The 21,218-nt window shown below is 38.1% G+C and overlaps 1 protein-coding gene across 2 annotated transcripts in view; it reads left to right on the top strand.

Moving 5' to 3' along the window:
* The window catches only part of bard1 (BRCA1 associated RING domain 1), a 101,281-nt gene that overhangs the window by 10,227 nt on the left and 69,836 nt on the right, over nucleotides 1–21,218 (top strand). For both annotated transcript variants that reach the window (XM_034186119.1, XM_034186118.1), the window contains exon 6: nucleotides 9,016–9,188. In XM_034186119.1, the coding sequence (XP_034042010.1) occupies nucleotides 9,016–9,188 (173 nt within the window). The remainder of the gene's footprint in view (nucleotides 1–9,015; nucleotides 9,189–21,218) is intronic.

Genomic DNA, 21,218 nt, shown 5'->3' with positions numbered 1-21,218 from the left:
AGGGTGGTGGTTATGTAATCATGCAGCAACTCAGGGTTCTCCCCAGACAATGGAATACCAGCGCTGCACCATTATACTGTGGCGTCATCTAGTGATCTATTTTATTTATTTATTTGTTTGTTTGTTTGTTTTTTATTTTTTGATTTGATCATTTATTTAGCATCCTTGTCAAAGCCATTTAAAGACATCAATCGTGACTCACCTTTCATCAGATTAAAGTCACTAACCAGGACTCCTGTCTGTTATTGTGGCAAGAAATGAGAATCGTCCGTTTCACACCGGACAGTCTGTTACCGACTGCGCGTCTCTCCTCCGGACTGCAGCTCGCTGCAAGCTGAAGTTACGGTCTCTCGTGTGAAGGAAAAATAACATCCTTTGTGCGTTGTTTTTGTTTTTAAACACTTTTCCTCCAAATTTTGCTGTTTTGTGCCCCTTGCTGCAGGCTGTCTGCTGGGGGGCATGTTTGAAGCCCGGTTGCGTAGAAAATCGCTAAGAAATAAATACCCTCTAACAACAAGAAAACAACAGTAATGTGATGCTGACAACACGCTGTTTCTTAACTCCTCACCAAGCAATTATGCTGGTACTGGTAGCTCATTGTACAAGTGAAAACTCTCAATTTCTGTTGAAATTTGTTAAATCCCCGACCATGTGAAAGCATGTGTGAAACGCACACATTCACCAATGTGGCAACGGTGCCACTGTTGCTATGACAATCATGCAACAATGACATCACGCTCTGGACAACCTCCTTGATTGATTGATTTTTATTTAGTAAGTTCAATGCAGAGAGCAGTATATGAGTAATAGAATCCGTAGTTGCACTGAGACGCATGATGGTGTCGCCAACCGAACGGTCCCCCCTAAAAATCGGTCCACCTTTTGAATCTGCGCATGTGTCATTAGCAGCGGTTCATGGATTAAAACCTCGTTTCTGCTTAAAACTGCACTCCAGTCATCATCTATCTCAGTGACAGATATCTGAAGCTTTTGTACAACAATCATTTCCACATAAATTCAGCATTATTTCATCATAAAATGTGGCGGAAGCAATCAGAGCGCCGTGGCTCAACGAGCTGCTAGCTGTTCACTGCGCGTCGGTCATTTCAAAGTGCCGTGGAATTTCACAGCGTTTCTGCTTAACACGGTCTCGTTTCTGCTTAAAACTGACTTTAGAATGATTTAACAGGTTTTACCTTGTCATCTGATGGTTAATAGGAGATGGGCGGAGAACGCATTTGGAATCATCTCAAAGGTAATTATTTATAATATATATAAATGAATGAATGAATGAATGAATCAATCAATTTTTTTATATAGCGCCAAATCACAACAAACAGTTGCCCCAAGGCGCTTTATATTGTAAGGCAAGGCCATACAATAATTATGTAAAACCCCAACGGTCAAAACGACCCCCTGTGAGCAAGCACTTGGCTACAGCTGTTTATTTCGAACATTTGATACAACAATTACAAGATAGATCAGTAAAGACAACAACAAAAAAGTTCCTACTGTGTACCCAACATGTCCGAAAAGGGGTAGGGTGAAGCATCAGCTTATTTATCCCTACCCCTTCTTCCCCACAACCAGTAATACCCTTTGCCACATATACACATAGATTCCTACACACCTAAACCGATATCAATATATATATATATATATATATATATATATATATATATATATATACATACACATATACATACACATATATATATATATATATATATATATATATATATATATATATATATATATATATATATATATATATACATACACATATATACACATATACATATATATACACAAACATAAATATACACCTACACATACCTACTTACATACAAAATACTATATATTTACAAGCCGAAGCAAAAAACAAAAAACACCCTAACCCTCATTACCCTTCCTCCTCCCTATACCTAGAAAAAAACATATTTTTGTACCGCTGTTTGAACTGGTTCATGCTTGGACATTGCTTGAGCCCCACTCCCAATCTGTTCCACATCCTCACCCCACAGACAGAAATACAGAAACCTTTTAATGTTGTTCGTGCCCACTGATGCTTTAAATTAAATTTCCCCCTCAGACTGTAATCCCCTGATCTGTTAAAAAACATATTTTTAATATTTGCTGGAAGTAAATTGTTTATTGCTTTATACACAATTTGTACTGTTTGAAAATGAACCAAGTCTGTGAATTTTAAGAATTTGGATTGTAAAAATTGTGGATTTGTATGATCTCTATAGCCAGTATTATGAATAATTTTTATAGCTCTTTTCTGCATTACTGATAGTGATTGTGTTGTATGTATATATATATATGTGTATGTATATATATATATGTGTATATATATATATATATATATGTGTATATATATATATATATATATGTGTATATATATATATATATATATATATATGTATATATATATATATATATATATATACATATATATATATATATATATATATATATATATATATAATGAATCATATATATCAGTAATATATTGTAATAAATTGGTAAAACACTTGCATTTTCATTCCTTCTTATGAGTTAGATAATGTATCTGTAAAATTATGTTTCTTACAGATGTAACAACTTGTCATAATCGTTCAGATCTGAAGGATTATGTGACTTTTATTACTTGTTTACACACAAACTTTAATTGTGCATTTATTAATTTTATGCAAATGAACTTCATCATTGTATTTTATTTATTATTTTGCTGGAGCAAGTCTGATCTCAAGTAAACTGATCTAAATAAGCATTTTCTACTTACGTATTTCAAATCTTGAGCACTTATCAGAGCTTACACATTTCTAGACTGGAACCACCTTATTTTAAGATTTCATGTCAAATAGACTTGTAACTGTCTAGTATTAAGTCAGTTTCTCTTGTATTTCAGTTAGGCTTTTTTTTTTTTACAGTGTGTCCAGTCCGTGCTTCTGTAACATAAAGCACAGTTTTACTCCTAAGAAAATCTGCTTCTCAGAATTTTGGATGAAGGCATCCTTCTTTTTAGGGCTAATGTAAATTTCTCTTGGAAGAAGATCAGAGGTGTTTTTAAAATATAGTTTTGCTGTAATTGCTGTCTTTGAGCCAGGTAGGGTCATTCTTTTCTGAGAGCTGGTTATTGTAAAAAAATCACAATTATTATCCCAAATGTACTTGGTTTACATTACTGTCAAATTACGCTTCAACCAGGACATCATTTATTTTTTTAGACATGTCAGTTTATATCTCTTTTACGTATTAACACGTGATAAAATCTCTAGCCTGTTAAAATATGCTCTGAGGTAAGTGAAAATAAAACCTCAAACTGAAAGGATGGCATTTTTAGTTTTCATGATGGCGTCCCATGCCAGAGGATAAAGCAGAATCCTGTTTTTTTTTTTTTTTCTGTCCATCAACATTAATGGAGTACTTCTTTGCAGATAACCAACCTAATCAATTTCAAAAGCTGAATTGCATAATACAGTCTGTTTTCTCTCTCTTTGGCTGACAGTCATGCAAATTGCTAGTCAGCCTGTGACACAGCACAAGGAAGCTGCAGACTTTGAATCTCAAACTGCATTATCTTTCTGGCAAACGTCTCTTCGTGTTGTGTTTTTTCTGAATGAGGGACTAAACAAACATCCACTGGCAGAAAAGTACACTGCTAATATCAGTTTGCAGGATGGCTAATTAGCATGTCAGCATATATGAGCGTGTTTGTTAGGGGTGAGCTGTGCACCCAGTGTGTACACAGGCTGTCCTTGTAGATGAGGATAATTAGCTCTGCAAGTATGGACTGGTAAGTGAGCGAGTGATATGGCCAGACTAATAGCTGCTGGTAACAGACTTTTTCTGCAGTTTGTGTGAACGTAAACCAAAACATCAAGCAATGCCAAGATGAACTGGGATATTCTGTCATTGGGCCATGGTCTTGTTTTAATTGTGGTGGAATTTTCATGATGTAGGAAAATTCCTTTTTGTCTTTGTAAACTTTGACATACGAGTACTTTGGTGTATTTCTGTGCAGCCAATAATAATGTACATGCCATGATGTCAGTGGGAGATTTTCTGGAAGCAACTAGGTTGGGCTAAAGTAGACGACAACATACTGTGGTAGTTACTGCACACAACGCATGGTGACAGACACATATTGGGCGGACTGAGTCAGATGCTGGTTTGTCACGGTTATAAACTGTGACCTTTTGAGATCCCTGTCTGTGACAGTGAGTACAAGGTTTAAGACTAAATGCAGTCCAGCCATTGAAATAACTGTTTCAACTGTTTGCACTTGTCATTTTTTTTTTAGTCACCAAAAAGAAAAAAGTCAACAGTGTTTTATCAAATGTTTGGGGAATAGTCTGTCATTCTTAAATTAGTTTTATTTCCAGTTTTACATTTCATACATCTCCAGGTCACTGTATCTGTTACTTGGCATCAAGACAAAATGACATATAAGGATCATATGAATTTCAGCCAAAAAAAACCAAAAACCTGTCACTCCACCTGAAATGGTACCCAGAAAAAAGAATTTAAATGTGGAAGGGGGGGGGGGGAGGTGGTAGACCTGTGTTGCAGATATGAGTGGACTGATTACTTCCACCAACGAGGTTATGTTATCTGTGCTTGTTAGTTATAATATTCACTTTATAAAGCATTTTCAGGGTAGCAAATCTTAACTGCTTAACAACCAATTCAGTTAAATTTAAGATAGTGAGGTTACAGATGTAAACAGTAACCGATTTCCAAGAAACCTGGCGAAGACGTTGTGCCTAGCCCATGGAATAAAGATTCAAATTTGTAAAATGATCCAGAGTGGGCTCAATATTTGTTTTTTGTTTTATTTTTTTTAAAGTTCCTTTAACATAGAGAAATAGGGCATTTTCACATTTTATATTTAGGATAAATAAACCATTTACATAAGCATATCTTAACAGAGCCACCTGCTGGAATGCCCTGGACATTCTGCAGATGCATCAGCGCTGTGGTTGGTATCGAGAACCAGTTCTTTTGGGTACGTTGAGAAATGATTCAATCCACCGATATCAATAGCCTTTTTTGCTTAACGATTCCCTTATCGGTCCTTCACAGCGGCTGTTGTTTTTGAGGGTGTTTGTCGGGAAAATGATAATTTCTCTACATTGATTATAGACCCTGCAGCGGGTCTGTAATCAACCATTTCTGCAGTGCGACTCTACTTTGAACCTTGAACCAATGAAACAGGTTCAAAACAATTTGGTTTCATAGTCACCATCCGGACCTGTTGTCCACAATCCTGACGGTACTGAAGAGAGAAGAGCATCTTCTTCAGGACTCAACTGAAACACTCAGGATTGTGAAGTGGACACATCAATGTGTGTTCCAGCTGTCAGCACCAATGAGACATTAACTGGCACTTTATACAACTTGGTTGATGGACTGAACTCCGTTCGTGGTCCAACTCTGCTCCAATCAGAGGCTGACAAAGCTGTTATGACTGTCAGTCCCAATTCTTGCCATTCTGTCAAATATGGCTTACAAAGTGACATATGTAATGGCATACCTGTGAATCTCAATTTTGATACATCTTCTTTTGCCTTACCTACAGCTTTCTTTTTCCTTGCTTTCTCTAATCGTCGCTTCTCTGCTCCTTTCTGTCTGTTCTCTGCTTCTTCCTCCCAAAATGCCACTAAATCTGCCCCTACTTTCTGCATCTTTTTCTCATCACCTTTATGTTCCCGTTCTAACTCCTTCTTCAGCTTTTGTATGCTGATCAGGTTCAGTCGTCCGTCAAAGTCATGTTTATTTATCCAGGTCTCCAATTTCTTTGTTGCTTTTGGATTTTTTGCTTCCATAAATTTCCAGTCGTCAGTTGATAAATTTTCCTCATTTCTAGATGTCTTACCCCCATTTTTATTATATTTTTTATCCCTTGTTATAATTTGGACTTCAGACGGGGGCACACCTAGGGTGTTCTAAATCTTAAGTTTTCACACTTTCTTTGGACGTGACAATTAATTTGCCGTCGTGTGGTTGATTCCTTTCACCTCCCCGTAGGAAGCGGAATCACTTGCCTCTGCTTCCACACGCACGGTTGTCACTAACGTTGTCCAAAGTATTACACTTTCACACAGTTATTTACACTTACACAAAACACTATGTACACATAGAAACACTTTTAATAATCGTACGTGTATTCTTATGCCACTATGGACCCTAAATACATTCTCAAATCTGCATCTAAACTCTGTCCATGGCTCTCCTACTTTCTGAGTTGTCAAATGTATAGTAATAGTGGAATGTGGGGTCATCGCTTTCTTCTCTTACCATGTTAACGCCTCCTGTGCGTTAACATGGTAACGCACCGGGATCTCAACAACACCGGAGGTGTCCGGCGGAGGTCGTCAAGTCCAGATGTAAATCCTTGGCCAAGGTCCGATCGATCGATTGATCGTGTCTGCAATTGTCGACCACCGTTGGCATCGTCTGGTTGACGAGACTTTCCCGAAGAAGACAGACAGGAAGTCGAGTCAGTGAGTAAAATTTCTTTGTAAACAGTACTGAGTGAGTGGTGATCAGATCGCATAAAACAGTTAAATTCCGCAAGCGATGATACAGAATCGTCTGTTAATGCAAAGCAGTTAAACTCTGTAAGGAGGGTGCGGACTCCTCTGTTTTAATACGTAAAGGAAATCCCGGACGAGCCCCCAGTCAATGTTGGGTATTTTCTCCTCCAAACATTTTTAAAACCTTTAACAAGACAGAGTCAAGAAACACCAGTGAGACAGAAAGTCAAATTTTACGCGCGGAGTGCAGTCAGGCTGTACACCAAGGCTACACTAAAGTCTGGCCTGCTTTTCCGCTCTTTTTATTAAGAGACGCCCTCATCACATAAACAAAAAACTTGTCCTAAGGGTGGGGGTGATGACGCAAGACAAGTTTCTTCCCGTAACATAAACGCATACGTCAATAAGTGCAGCTGTAAGGAAGAACACTTTCTTTTACACAGGTCAGCACATCTCGTTCGTCTGTTGCAGTTATCAGCTGTTCTGCATCTGCCTGAAGTGTCCTGTCCTTCACACTCCTTCACACTAAGCACCACATCACAACAGTCAAAACGTTCTCTTACTCCCAGTCGTTAGAGGCTGCGAAAACAAAGTTATATTATAATAATAAGTACATCCAGCCCTTCATTCCCAGCTCAGATTGACCCCAGAGTGCTAAAACAAAATTGAATTCTCAGGATTGCGTTAAGACAGGTGCAAAACAGCACAACACCGTTCTCATGAGAAAGAAGACAAAGCTAAAACAAGGTTGAATAACACGTACATTCTCAGGGTGAAGTGCAAAACAGCACAACACCGTTCTCATGAGAAAGAAGACAAATGTACAAATGTTTAACAGTGATAACATATATATACAAAATCTTTAACAGGAATCACCCTTTAAATCAAATGACACCTCTTTCCAAACATAATACAAACAATAAACTACAATCTATCAAAATGTTTTTTCCTCCCAAAATGAGACGTCCTGTGCTGATGTGCAGCAGCCCAAGACTGTATGGCTGCAGACCTGCAGACTCCAGCAGCCAGCTGAGTTCAGCTCAGATGTATGGAGAGACTTTCATGCCATTAATGTCTGAGAGGAAATGCTTTTGACAAAAACTACAGATTTTGTTTGTTTCTATTTATGTCCGGAGATCAAGGATCCAGTGACCGATTTCATATTTATTTACTTTAAGACTCAATAAAATGCTGTTGTCATAGAAAACCTGTAAAGCCTACTTGTAGTACACAGACAATTCACAAGAGGTATCGATAAGGGAATCGTATCGAGAAGCGGATTTGTTGATGATGGTTTATTGTTTATATATGTATATTGTATATTGTTGATGATGGTATCGATAATGATAAAATCTTATCAATACCCATCCCTAATCAGCGTGCAGCCAATACTATGTTTGTTGGACCCCCCCCCCCATATATTTAGTAAGATGCATGACTTTTTTTTTTTTCTCATAAGTAAGTCACCTGCTTCATGCCAGATGATGCCAAATCTGTTCTGCCTTGTGCACAACTGTTGTACTGCAACTATCAGCTCAACGTTATCGTCGTGCGACTACTACTGATTTTGAAAAAAAAAACAAAACAAAAACATTGCGTGACTGCAAAAAATATGAGGGGCAATTGAGAAGTTTTACACCTGACCCCAAAAAAGAGTAGGGTGTGGTTCACCATCCTTTGCATTGTGAGAAACCAACATTTCTCAACATTGCACCCAGTGAGTCAAAACATCACGTATTCTCAAAAAATGTTGGTTTGTCAGAATGCAAAAGATAGAGAATTATGCCCTACTTTTTCTTGGGCATGTTCAAAACTTCTCAATCACTCCCCGTAATTAATGATTTAAAAAAAAAAAAGTCTATATTTACGTAACTCAGGAAAGACCAGTGCACATTGATGACATTGTCACAGGTAAGATGTGCAAGTGACGAGAAAAACTTTGTGAAACCTCATTTTTTGCTTTTTTACGATGTGTTGGGGTCATGAAATGAATTTATTTTAGGGTGAGTGTTTGGTCCAATGCGCAGACACTTTATTTTTCCTTTTGAACTTACAAGAAAAGCATTATATGCTGAGAGCTAAGATTGTTCGGCTTTGGTAGAAGTATGTACTTTACCGAGTACCCGTTTACTGATTCATTCATTTTCTATACCTGTTTACTCCAAGTAAGGCTCACGGGGTGGGGGCTGGAGCCTATCCTTGTAGTCACAGCAAGAGAGGTGTGGTACACCCTGGACAGACAACCACACTCACACCTACGGTCAATTTAGAGTCACAGATTTACCTAACCTGCATGTCTTTGTAAGTGGATGAAAGCCGGAGCACCCACAGGGAAACCATGCGAATGTTGAAAGGACCAGGCTGGAACTGATCCCATGACCTTCTTACAGTGCTAACAGCTATTCCACCATGCTTTCCCCCTTCTACTGTGCTTAACATTACTTCAGTTTTGTTGATGTTGTTGTTCCAGCATGAAGCATGCAACCTGGGCCACCTGGCAGTTGTGGAGGTATTGATCTCTAGAGGAGCGCTGCTGAATACACCCGGATATGAAAATGACTCTCCACTCCATGACGCTGTGAGGAATGGACATCTAGCCATCGCCAAACTGCTGCTGCAGCATGGGGCCTCCAAAACAGTACTGTATGCTTCTTTAAATGTTTTTAATATCAGCAGTGTAAAAATATGTTGCCATGAGCCATATAGATTTTACTGTGGCCAATGTGGCTGTTAAAAGGTTGAGTGATTCACAGACTCAACATCGGGTTCATACCTGTGGGTGTAATGTGGCTCAGTCATTTAAAAAAATATAAATAGCATTACAGAATGAATGAGTGACTACATACAAATTTGTTTACTTCTGGTGTTTTGCAGTAATCTGTCATTGCTGACTGGAGAGTCGACCAAAAAACATGTTGACAGTAGTTGTTTTCTGAACAGAACTTTAAACCATAGTTTCCAAGTTTCCTAACCCCTGCTACAATAATCAAAGATTTGATGTCAGTTTGATAAGACAGAAACACACACTTTAGCAGACACTCATTCATGACCCAAAAGGCTGCATTTTTAAGATGTCCAAGGTTCTGTCTGTTTGCACAGATCCTAAACCATCTACATGTGGGGGTGGATCTGTGAAAACAAATCCACCCTTCACCTTCAATTTCAATTTATTTCATTTTATATAGCGCTAAATCACAACAAAGTTGCCTCAAGGTGCTTCACACAAGCAAGTTCTAACCTTACCAACCCCCAGAGCAAGCACACAGGCAACAGTGGCAAGGAAAAACTCCCTCTGAGGAAGAAACCTCAAGCAGACCAGACTCAAAGGGGTGACCCTCTGCTTGGGCCATGTTACCGACAAATATACCGACACAAATTACAAAAACAATTCCTAATAAAATTAATTAAAAGAATAAAAAGTGTAGAACTATAATATGCCAGTATGCTAGCCATACAAAAGGGAAAATAACTGCATCTTAAGTCTGGACTTGAAAGTCTCGACAGAATCTGTTTCATTGATGCAAGGAGATAATTCCACAGAACAGGGGCGCGATATAAGAAAGCTCTGTGACCCGCTGACTTTTTATTCACCTGAGGGACACAAAGTAGTCCTGCACCCTGAGAACGCAAACCCCGGGCCGGTACGTAGGATTTAATTACATCAGCTAGATAGGGAGGTGGCAGTCTGTGAACAATTTTATAGGCTAGTAGCAAAACCTTAAAACCTTCACCTTGGATGGTGAAAAATGTCAGTAATTATTATTTTCTAGACCCCAAGATGATGCCTTCGAATGTCTTTATTTTTTATTATTTATTTATTCATTTATTTTATTTTTGTCCACAGCCCAAATATACTCAGTTTACTGTCAGAAAGAAAATGAGTAAAATAAACCAGAAAATATTCACAATGACAAAACTGAATTCATAGAATTTGGAGATTTTTTTTTTTTATTATTATTCTTTTTTTAAATTGACTCAAAACGTTTGATCGGCTAACAAAATTGTTGTTGATTAACTTAATAATTTATTAATCATTGCAGATCTACTTCAGGCTAACCCCAGTGTTTTCATAAAGTACCATTAAAAATCACATTAGTAAAGCAGCTTGTTTTGCAGTGTTAACAAAAAGCCAAACAAACAATATAACCAAATAAAAACAAAGGGCAGTAATTTATAAATTGTTTCAGAGTTGTATTAAATTGCTAATTGGTTCTGGAGTTGCCTAAGAAGGGAATCTAACATCCACGCTACAGACAAAATATAAAGTATTTTATTAAGGAACAAACAAACACCTTATTACCTTATAACATATTTTGTAATTGATATTAGAAACATGCTGGTAAAGGTTTGGACACAGTGATTGTTTGTGGAGAACAAGCTCCCCCCATCACAAAGCCCTGTCATCTGAGGGGTCAAAGGTTGGTTATTATGGCCGTGCATGTTTTGTATGCATATTCCGGTTTTACCTTGATTCTTTTCTGCCATTGGAAAAAAGTGTCAAACTCAGGAATTCACAAGTCTTTAGCTGATGTACAGTTATGGTCAGAGGTTTACATACACTCATCATAGGCATGGCTGTCATGGTAATTTTTAGCTTAATGATGTATTTTAACTGTTCTTTTGCCAGGGTGGAATGATTGTACAGCATACATAATGAATGACTTTAAAAAAAACAAAAACAATTTGGTGCACAAGTTTGAATTTATTTTGGATCATCTCCAAACAGGGTCAAAATTGTACTTGCTGGCTCAAATAAATGTACACATTCACTTTAATCTTTTAATAAGTGGTGCTGAAGGTCCTACAATATCTTTTAACATTACAATGCCAGTCAACTCCTCATTTGTGATCATGATTGACTTCAATTGGTAGTTTCTCTTTGCCACTGTAAAATAGATGTGTTTGACAGCACTTACTGGACTGACCAATACTCAGAACAATGGAAAGTCCAAGGAACTCAGGAGATTGCACAGTTACACAAGTTGGGAAGGTCACTTGGAGCTATTTTTTTGAACAACTGCAGATTCCATGGATGTGTCACGACTTTGCAAAGGTCTGGGAGAAGACCTAAACTATCACCCTCAGATGATAGGGAAGTGGTTCGGATGTTCAGGAACAACCCAGGAACCACCAAGCCACAGGCCTGCCATGAACTGGAAACTGCTGAAATACCAGTGTCACTGTGCACAGTAAACTGAGTTTTACGTCGCCATGGACTAAGAGGGGGCCAACCAACAAAGAAGCCCCTGCTCCAAAATTGACGCCTTCAAGCTAGACTGGTATTTGCAGCTGCCCACATGGACAAGCCAAATGCCTTCTAGGGAAATGTTTTCTGGTCAGATGAGACAAAGATTGAGCTATTGACCAAAATGACCAGAGGTACAGTGTTTAAAATAAGTATTGAACACATAACCTTTTTTCCTCAGTAAATCTATTTCTAAAGGTGCTATTGACATGAAATTTTTTACCAGATGTTGGTAACAACCCAGGTAATCCACACATACAAAGAAAGCAAACCTTAATGTCCATAAATTGTGTCTAGTAAAATGGAATGACAGAAAAAATACTGAACACGCTTACTGAAATTTATTTAAAACTTTGTACAAAAGCCTTTGTTGGTAATGACAGCTTTAAGATGCCTTCTGTATGGAGAAACTAGTTGCATGCATTGCTCAGGTGTGATTTTGGCCCATTCTTCTACACAGTCTTCACATCTTCCGTGGACCTCTTCTATGAACTCTGTTCTTTCCACAGATTTTCTATTGTGTTCAAGTCAGGTGATTCTCTGAAACCAATTGAGCTTCCTTGGCTATGTGTTTGGGATCACTGTCTTGCTGAAATGGCCACCCTCATTTAATTTTCATCATCTTGTATATATTTCTATCAAGAATGTCTGTACATTTTCCATTCATTCTTCCCTCAATTATATGAGGTGTGCCAGTGCCGTATGCTGAAAAACAGCCCCACACCATGGTGTTCCCACCTCCAAACTTCACTGTTGGTGTGGTGTTTTTGGGGTGATGCGCAGTGCCATTTATGGTGCGTATTATGACATCCAGTGAGTTCAGTTTTGGTCTCATCTGACCAGACTATATTCTCCCAGTATTTTACAGGCTTGTCTAAATGTTGCACAGCAAACTTTAAATGAGCTTTGTTTTCTTTGAAACAGTTGTACCTGCTAATTCCATGTCTTTCTGAAGTGGTCCTCGGCTCTTGGACAGTTCTCCTAATAATTCTTTTCAGTTCTCTGTCAGAAATCTTGTGAGAAGCATCTGGTTGTGGCTGGTTTATGGTGAAATGATGTGCTTTCCACTTCCAGATTATGACCTCACTGTATTAATTGGAACATTCAGAAGTTTAGAAATCCTTCTGTACCCAATGCCATCAGTAGGGTTTGCAACAATAAGGTTGCAAATATCTTGAGAGAGCTCTTAAATTTTACCTGTCATGAGATGTCTCTTGTGACACCTTTTTATAGGCCATCATTTGGGACTGAACTAGGTGATATTATATTGCACTGACAAGGCGCAGGATTGCTTTCTAATTACTGATATCAGCTGGTGTCTTGGTTTTCCATGTCTGTTTGCACCTCCCTTTTTTTTCAGGCGTTCAATAGTTTTTTCATCTGCCATTTCACATTATTGCACATAATTTATGGACATCTATGGTTTGATTTATTTTATGTGTGGATTACTTACGTCAGGGGTAGAGAATCTGGTCCAGGGTATGGACCATTAACTTTTGACATATGTCTAGTTGATATTTTCCCCTGCTACACCGATGTCTAGTTAAAAATCTTGTCGGTCTAGTGATTCAAAGTCTTTGACAAGATCGACTTTTTGTGCCTTAAATAACTGAACCGCTGTTCGGAGATTACAATGACAGGTGCTGTGCCACTCAGTTACACCACAAGAGGGCCCTTAGTGGTTTTCCAGTCAGGCTGGGGTTTGAACTGAGGATCCTCTGGTCTCAAGCTCAACACTTTAACCACTAGACCATCACTTCCCCTAATACATTAAAGAACTAAAAACTAAAGGCTATGTTTGGGCTGCATAAGACAAGCATAATAGAGAAAAGCAAAGTATAAAGTGCAAAGTTCATTCACATAAAAGCAAAGGATCATGTCAGCAAATGTTTACTTTACATACATTCAATACAAAATGAAAACATTCCATCATGCTATAAATTTACAATAACAATGTTGATTGAATACATGCGCATGATGTGATGATTAATGGTACACTGAGGCTCACCGTCGGAGGCTCTGAGCTTCCAAATACCTCAGGCCGCTACCTTGGACCAGGAAGACCAGTAACAAAATTGGTGCTACTGATCCTGAACAGCAGGCTCAAAAAATATTTCTGTAACCATGTAGGTTACCAACATCTGGTGAAAATTTCCTGTCAGTAGCACCTTGAGAAATATATTTACTGAGAAAATTGATGACATATTCAATACTTGTGATTGGAGGAGTAAAGGTGAGGCTTTCAAACCTAAGAACACTGTACTAACTGTCAAACGTGGTGGTAGCATCATGCCTGGGGCTATTTTGCTGCCAGCTGTACTGGTGCATTGCACAAAGTGGGTGGAATAATGGAGAACTGTCTCCAAATTCTCAGTATCACCTCATATCAACAGCTAGACTGTTGAAACTTGACTACCATGGCGTGCTTTAATAGGACAATTATCTCAATCACACATCAGAACTGGTTCTGGGTTTGATAAAGCAGACGTAACATTAAACTTCTTGAATGGCCTTCCCAATACCCTGACCTCAATCTTTTTGAAAAATTGTGGACTACAATTTAAAAGCCTGGTCCATGCCAGGAAACCAACCAATTCAAATGAGCTCTACCAATTCTACCAAGAAGAGTGGTCACATATCCAGCCAGAAGCTTGTTGATAGCTACCAAAAGCATCTGGTGCAGCTTTTTAAGGGACAGTTAACCAAATATTGGTGGGAGATGTATGAATACATTTGAGCATGTTGTATTTTGACCCTGTGTGGATTAGAGAAACTCCTAAATAAATTCAAATTTGGGCACCCATTTTTTTGTTTTTTTTTTGAGTCATTACTGATGTATGCTGTACATTCATTCCACCCTGGCAAAAGAACGCTTTAAAGACGTCAGTAAATGCCCAAATTTCCATGACATTCATGCCTATAATGACTGGATGTAGCCTTCTGACCACAACTGTCACATTATGTTCTTTTGAGTGCACACACACGCACACAAAACAGCAGTGTTTGCGTGTGTCACCAATTAGTTCCCTGAAGGTCAAGTTAAAAAAAACAAAACATTTGTCAGTGTCGTCTCTCATGGTGTCACTGACAGAGTTCTGGGAAGTACACATTTCACAGGTCTTTGTGCACTTTGTATGCGCAGAAGCATTCCTGTTGTTTTATTTTCTTCCTATAAATCAGCAGTTGCCACTAGAGTCCTTTCGATTCCACTCAAGCGTTTTCCATTGTGGCTTATCAGGGACTGCTATTACAACAGACAAGCTCTTATGAAAATACCAAGTACAGAAACATGTGCTTTAGGAAAAACATTAGAACACTTTGTAAACGTCTACACAGCGTATGCAGCAAATCTCATGTATGAGGGTTAGACATGTAAGCATAAATACTTACAAGTGCAGCATATTTGGACAACTGAGATGAGGTGTTGGTAGAATATGTTCCATGCTGACATTTTGCATAGTTTGTTTATTGCAAATTGCATTTGCTGTACTGACAGACGTACCGTATACTTCCTGCCAGTGACATGTGAAAACAAACTTGTGTAAATCAACTATTTTATATTTTTATATTACACGGGGAAGGCTGATATGCAAGGTATTTAAATGAAATGCTGACACAGTAGCAAAGTTCATGCACTGACTTCTTAAAATCAAATGTATCACGGCTTTGCTCAGTGGACTATGGGATGCAAAATGCATAAAATGTTTGAAGAATAGCCATGAGATCTGTTTATGCATTGTTTAATTTTTTCAATTATGCAGTTTTTCATCACCAGACAAATAAAAATACACTAATAAAATACCCTAAAATACACTAAAGCAATGGAATAACCAATATTAAAACACAGTAATTTAAAAAAAACCCTAATGATTCAGTTTCTCACCATCAGTAATTAGATGACCAAAAACAGAACAATTTCATTAAAGTAGTGTATGTGCCATGATAAGATATGAGTAAGGTGACAACGTGACCTTTCAGTCTTTGAGTGTTGAGCATCCGCCAAAAATTACAATACAGTTGTCACACATAATAATGTGTGCAGCTTTTATTTATTTTTGTTTCACTTTTACAATATGCTGGTACATCCAACTGACCTGGCCGTACAGATACGTTGAGTGGATTATTTAAGATGCTGAGTTTCTGGGTTTACAGCTGTCCTAGATGAAAGCTCAGATTCAGACTTATAATGACTTCCTGTATTCAGCTATGAGCATTGTGTCTGTAATTGTCAAATTTGTTGAGATTCACTGATCTCGACAGTGATCTCCTTGGGGACATGGCTTATTAGCTTGAGAGAAATTTGGGAAGCATTTGTGGAGTTATGACATCATTGGATGCATAGAATGATGGTGATGCAGTTCATAAATAGATGGACAGTGACACAATTATGGTGTGTTTATAGTGTCGACTTTCTGCTTTAATAAAGGGACTTAACAAAAATATTTGACTATTCAGCAATGTCAGCCATTTTTAGAGCTCATGTGTAATTGGACCATAGACTGTCACGCAGCACAAAGCCTGTGTGACATCACCCATACATAGGTTTTTTTTTTTTTTTTGTAGACATCTGGAACAGCCGATATGAAGCCCATATCTGGACGTCGCCCTGTTTGCTGCACCACTGATTTGGGCTACATTACAATAAACTCATTAATACAGTACATAAAGTGATGAGATGTGGGTCGCTCAGTGTGTGATGAAAGAAGCCTGAACATGCTCCCTCTTTGAGTACGAAACACCTAAGATAACAGGCTAACGTCAGTTCGGTGTTTATTATGTCCGCTAAGGATGTAATAAAATTATCAGTGTTTATTTGTTTGTCTGTCTGCCTTTCTGTTAGCTAGCGGGATTATATTAAAGCTACTGCACGTATTCTGACAAAATTTTCACCACAGATAGATATTAGGGGATGGGAGACTCCACTGAATTTTGGGGGTGATCAGGATTGGTGGATGTCAGAAATCTCTTGTTAACAAGATTGCGCTTCTTAAATTATAATTATGGGGACTGCGTGGACAATTTACTTTGGTGTGGACATTAAACTTTGAGGCACTTATTTTCTCAGTAATTTTGCATTAATGGGGCATAATGCATCAAGCTAACAATAGCTGCTAAAAGTGCTAACGCTATGAGCTCACAAGATTAAATGCCACAAGAATTTCGCTCAGTGTGAATATTACAGCAGGGACGTCTTAGATGATCTGTTAGGACATTTCACCACATAACAACTCATATTATTCCAGGTGTTTGTGATCAAATACTCCAAATGAAATAGACACATTCATTCACAATAGCTAGCAGTCGCTGCCAGCAGGCCGAGTGACGGACGCTACGAGAGGTGGAGATGCTTGGCTCAGCAGCTGTCACTCAAAGTGACCACAGTCTAGTATATGTAACTTAGTGGCTTAAACCGCCTTAATTGAAGAAGTTAGAAAAAAATCACCCCCTGTACAGTTGTCAAGGAAACTATCTATAGAGGGCAAAACTGTGTTTGTACCAGGCTGTAAACATGTTTATTTCTGCTCTAAAGTTGGGCATTTTAACATCTATGGGAATATGTTGTCTTTTGGAGCCAGCCTCAATGGCCAATCGAGGAACCGCAGCTTTTCCTTCTTCCGGTAGGATTATTTTTAATACAGATCATTTGATTGCTTGATCATAAAGATTAGTTGTTGGTGTTCTCGTCAGTCATTGAGACAGATGGATATTTTCTATAAAGAATTACTAAATTAGAGAAGTTAATGGTTATATTCTGGTTGTCTCAGTTTTGTGCTAAAATAACAGACCATAGCGCCACACAAACCAAAAGAAATTGAAACTGGTTGAAATTGTGCAGGCACTTATTTTTACACGCCCACAAAAGGAGATGGTGACAGAAGACATCAAATGCATTATCTTTCTCATTCATGGTAATGGCAACATGACTCATAACTAAACTGACTAAACGAATTGAACTACAAAAACGCAACTTAATAACACTAACAGTGTTAAACTAACATGAACCACAATAACAGGATTTAAAACCCCAAACTCCCATGGCGCATTGCAGCACAACGTCCATTGTTCACAGTTGTTAGATAATATCGCAAATTCCTTCAAACATATTTAGTCCTATCAACTTTCTGTTTTTTACAGCGTTCATCGTTGACCCAAAATACATAAACATACGAAACAGAAAATGTCGTCTGCCCAGTTTTTCTGTGATTTGAAGCCATACACACGCACACAGAGGTCACTTGACTATTATACAACCCCTGGCAAAAATTATGGAATCACCGGCCTCAGAGGATGTTCATTCAGTTGTTTAATTTTGTAGAAAAAAAGCAGATCATAGACATGACACAAAACTAAAGTCATTTCAAATGGCAACTTTCTGGCTTTAAGAAACACTATAAGAAATCAAGAAAAAAAGATTGTGGCAGTCAGTAACGGTTACTTTTTTAGACCAAGCAGAGGAAAAAAATATGGAATCACTCAATTCTGAGGAAAAAATTATGGAATCACCCTGTAAATTTTCATCCCCCAAATTAACACCTGCATCAATCAGATCTGCTCATTGACATTGACCTATACCATGACATTGACCCTATGTGTCTTTTTGCAAGGAATGTTTTTGCAGTTTTTGCTCTATGGCAAGATGCATTATCATCTTGAAAAATGATTTCATCATCCCCAAACATCCTTTCAAATGTCCAAAATATCAACATAAACTTGTGCATTTATTGATGATGTAATGACAGCCATCTCCCCAGTGCCTTTACCTGACATGCAGCCCCATATCATCAATGACTGTGGAAATTTACATGTTCTCTTCAGGCAGTCATCTTTATAAATCTCATTGGAAAGGCACCAAACAAAAGTTCCAGCATCATCACCTTGCCCAATGCAGATTCGAGATTCATCACTGAATATGACTTTCATCCAGTCATCCACAGTCCACAATTGCTTTTCCTTAGCCCATTGTAACCTTGTTTTTTTCTGTTTAGGTGTTAATGATGCCTTTCTTTTAGCTTTTCTGTATGTAAATCCCATTTCCTTTAGGCGGTTTCTTACAGTTCGATCACAGACGTTGACTCCAGTTTCCTCCCATTCGTTCCTCATTTGTTTTGTTGTACATTTTTCGATTTTTGAGACATATTGCTTTAAGTTTTCTGTCTTGACACTTTGATGTCTTCCTTGGTCTACCAGTATGTTTGCCTTTAACAACCTTCCCATGTTGTTTGTATTTGGTCCAGAGGTTAGACACAGCTGACTGTGAACAACCAACATCTTTTGCAACATTGTGTGATGATTTACTCTCTTTTAAGAGTTTGATAATCCTCTCCTTTGTTTCAATTGACATCTCTCGTGTTGGAGCCATGATTCATGTCAGTCCACTTGGTGCAACAGCTCTCCAAGGTGTGTTCACTCCTTTTTAGATGCAGACTAATGAGCAGATCTGATATGATGCAGGTGTTAGTTTTGGGGATGAAAATTTACAGGGTGATTCCATAATTTTTTCCTCAGAATTGAGTGATTCCATATTTTTTTTCCTCTGCTTGGTCTAAAAAAGTAACCGTTACTGACTGCCACAATCTTTTTTTCTTGATTTCTTATAGTGTTTCTTAAAGCCAGAAAGTTGCCATTTGAAATGACTTTAGTTTTTTGTCATGTCTGTGATCTACTTTTTTTCTACAAAATTAAACAACTGAATGAACATCCTCCGAGGCCGGTGATTCCATAATTTTTGCCAGGGGTTGTAGATAAACCTCCATGCTTCACCGTGGTACTCCCAACCTGAATTAAAGTATAACTGGGAATATTACTGTTGTTACTCTGATTGGTGTGTTTGAAGAGGGGATGTTGTTCAAACAGCTGCAGATGGAGTATGTTTGATGTTAAAACTGGCAGCATGTTACATGTCTGTTGTATTTTGCTGCAATTTAATTATTTAACCTTTCCTTCTGAATGAAATTGTGCTTACAGTTACTGCTGCCTTTGTGCTACATGTGTGCACAGGCAGGGGGTTTGTGGGAAAGCATCTGTGACTTTACCGTCTGCACAGTATTCTGTACTCAATTTTTGTTCATATATTCTGCTCACGTGTGGCTGCATAAATCAGAATGTTCCCTTTCCACTCAAACGATGGGGGCATTTTATGTTTGTATTTGTGTGTTTATAGGTGGGAGGTATGAATCCAGATGAATATTTTATGGACCAGTGGACCTATTAATTGTCCCCCAGGTGTTATCTTTGCTGACGCCTAATCTTTGAGACAACCTGCAGGGACTGTTTCTTTTCGGTTTCCTCTCAAACTGTTTTTATTTGTCATCAAAGTGACCTTGATATGTTTAGTTCACACAAACTTGGAGACCTCTAAGCCGTTTTCATAGTATTCTTGTTTTGAGAAGAGATGGGTCACAGTTTGATCTGTCTGTCTTGTAATGCTGCCTTTGACTTGATAATAATTTAGTTTCTACTCTCCATTACACACAGCAGTGAACACAGCTAACCTAAAAGTTAACTTGATGTTTGTTAACTGAACATTTACTATGATAATGCTAAACCAGTAGACAACTGAAACATGTAGCTGAAGCTATTAATGACTTTTACCCTCAATTTTTTTATGAAGGTAGATTTGTCTGGTTTTGTGGCTATAAAGCCCTGAAAAACAAAGTACTGAAATTTAGCATCACTATGGAAGCTCCCAAAAGGTTTAGCATGCTAATATTGCATTCCAGAAAACTGGGAAGTCGGAAATTTCAGACCTCCGACTCAAAAAAAGTGCACTGGAACACCACACGAAACCGGAGTTCCTACTAGCGAAGTTTGAGCAGATTTCCCCCGACTTCGAGATACAGTCGCCTGATGTCACAGACTCACAGAAGAATGGCGATGCCCACCGTGAATGGTAAAACATCAACTAATAAACTATAAGCTGCATTTATTGGCTGTGCTAGACATCACCATGTAACACAACTTGTTCTGCATAGAAACTGGCCTGAAGATAATGCATTTTTAGATAGGCTATATTTCTAAGTAGGAATGCAATGAAGAAGGCTACACAATGACAGATGAGATGTCTTTGCTCATCTGTCGTTTTCCCTCTTCTGTTTCAGTTATGTATGCGAGAAGACTGGATTGCTGACAGTCAAAGTGTCTCTTCAAAAACAAATCAAATATTAGCTTATCATGGTTTACGTTCAACTTAATTTGCCTGGATCACTTTGAGGTCAGAGCTAGTACACTCCACGTGGGACACAGTAAGTCCAATATCCTAGTTTTATGGAAAGCAGTGTAAGAAAAGATGATAGTCAAGATGCAGTATGTAAATAGTTACATGAACAAGCATATGATTTATATAGTATGTTCACACTATAGAAAGTATTAAACAAATTAGAAATATAAAAATAATTTTAAAAATCTAATTAATGCATTTAATTTGACTT

This window comes from Thalassophryne amazonica, chromosome 14 (assembly GCF_902500255.1).
Source record: "Thalassophryne amazonica chromosome 14, fThaAma1.1, whole genome shotgun sequence".
In the NCBI taxonomy this organism is placed as follows: Eukaryota; Metazoa; Chordata; class Actinopteri; order Batrachoidiformes; family Batrachoididae; genus Thalassophryne; species Thalassophryne amazonica.
This window is presented reverse-complemented; position numbering and strand designations above follow the sequence as displayed.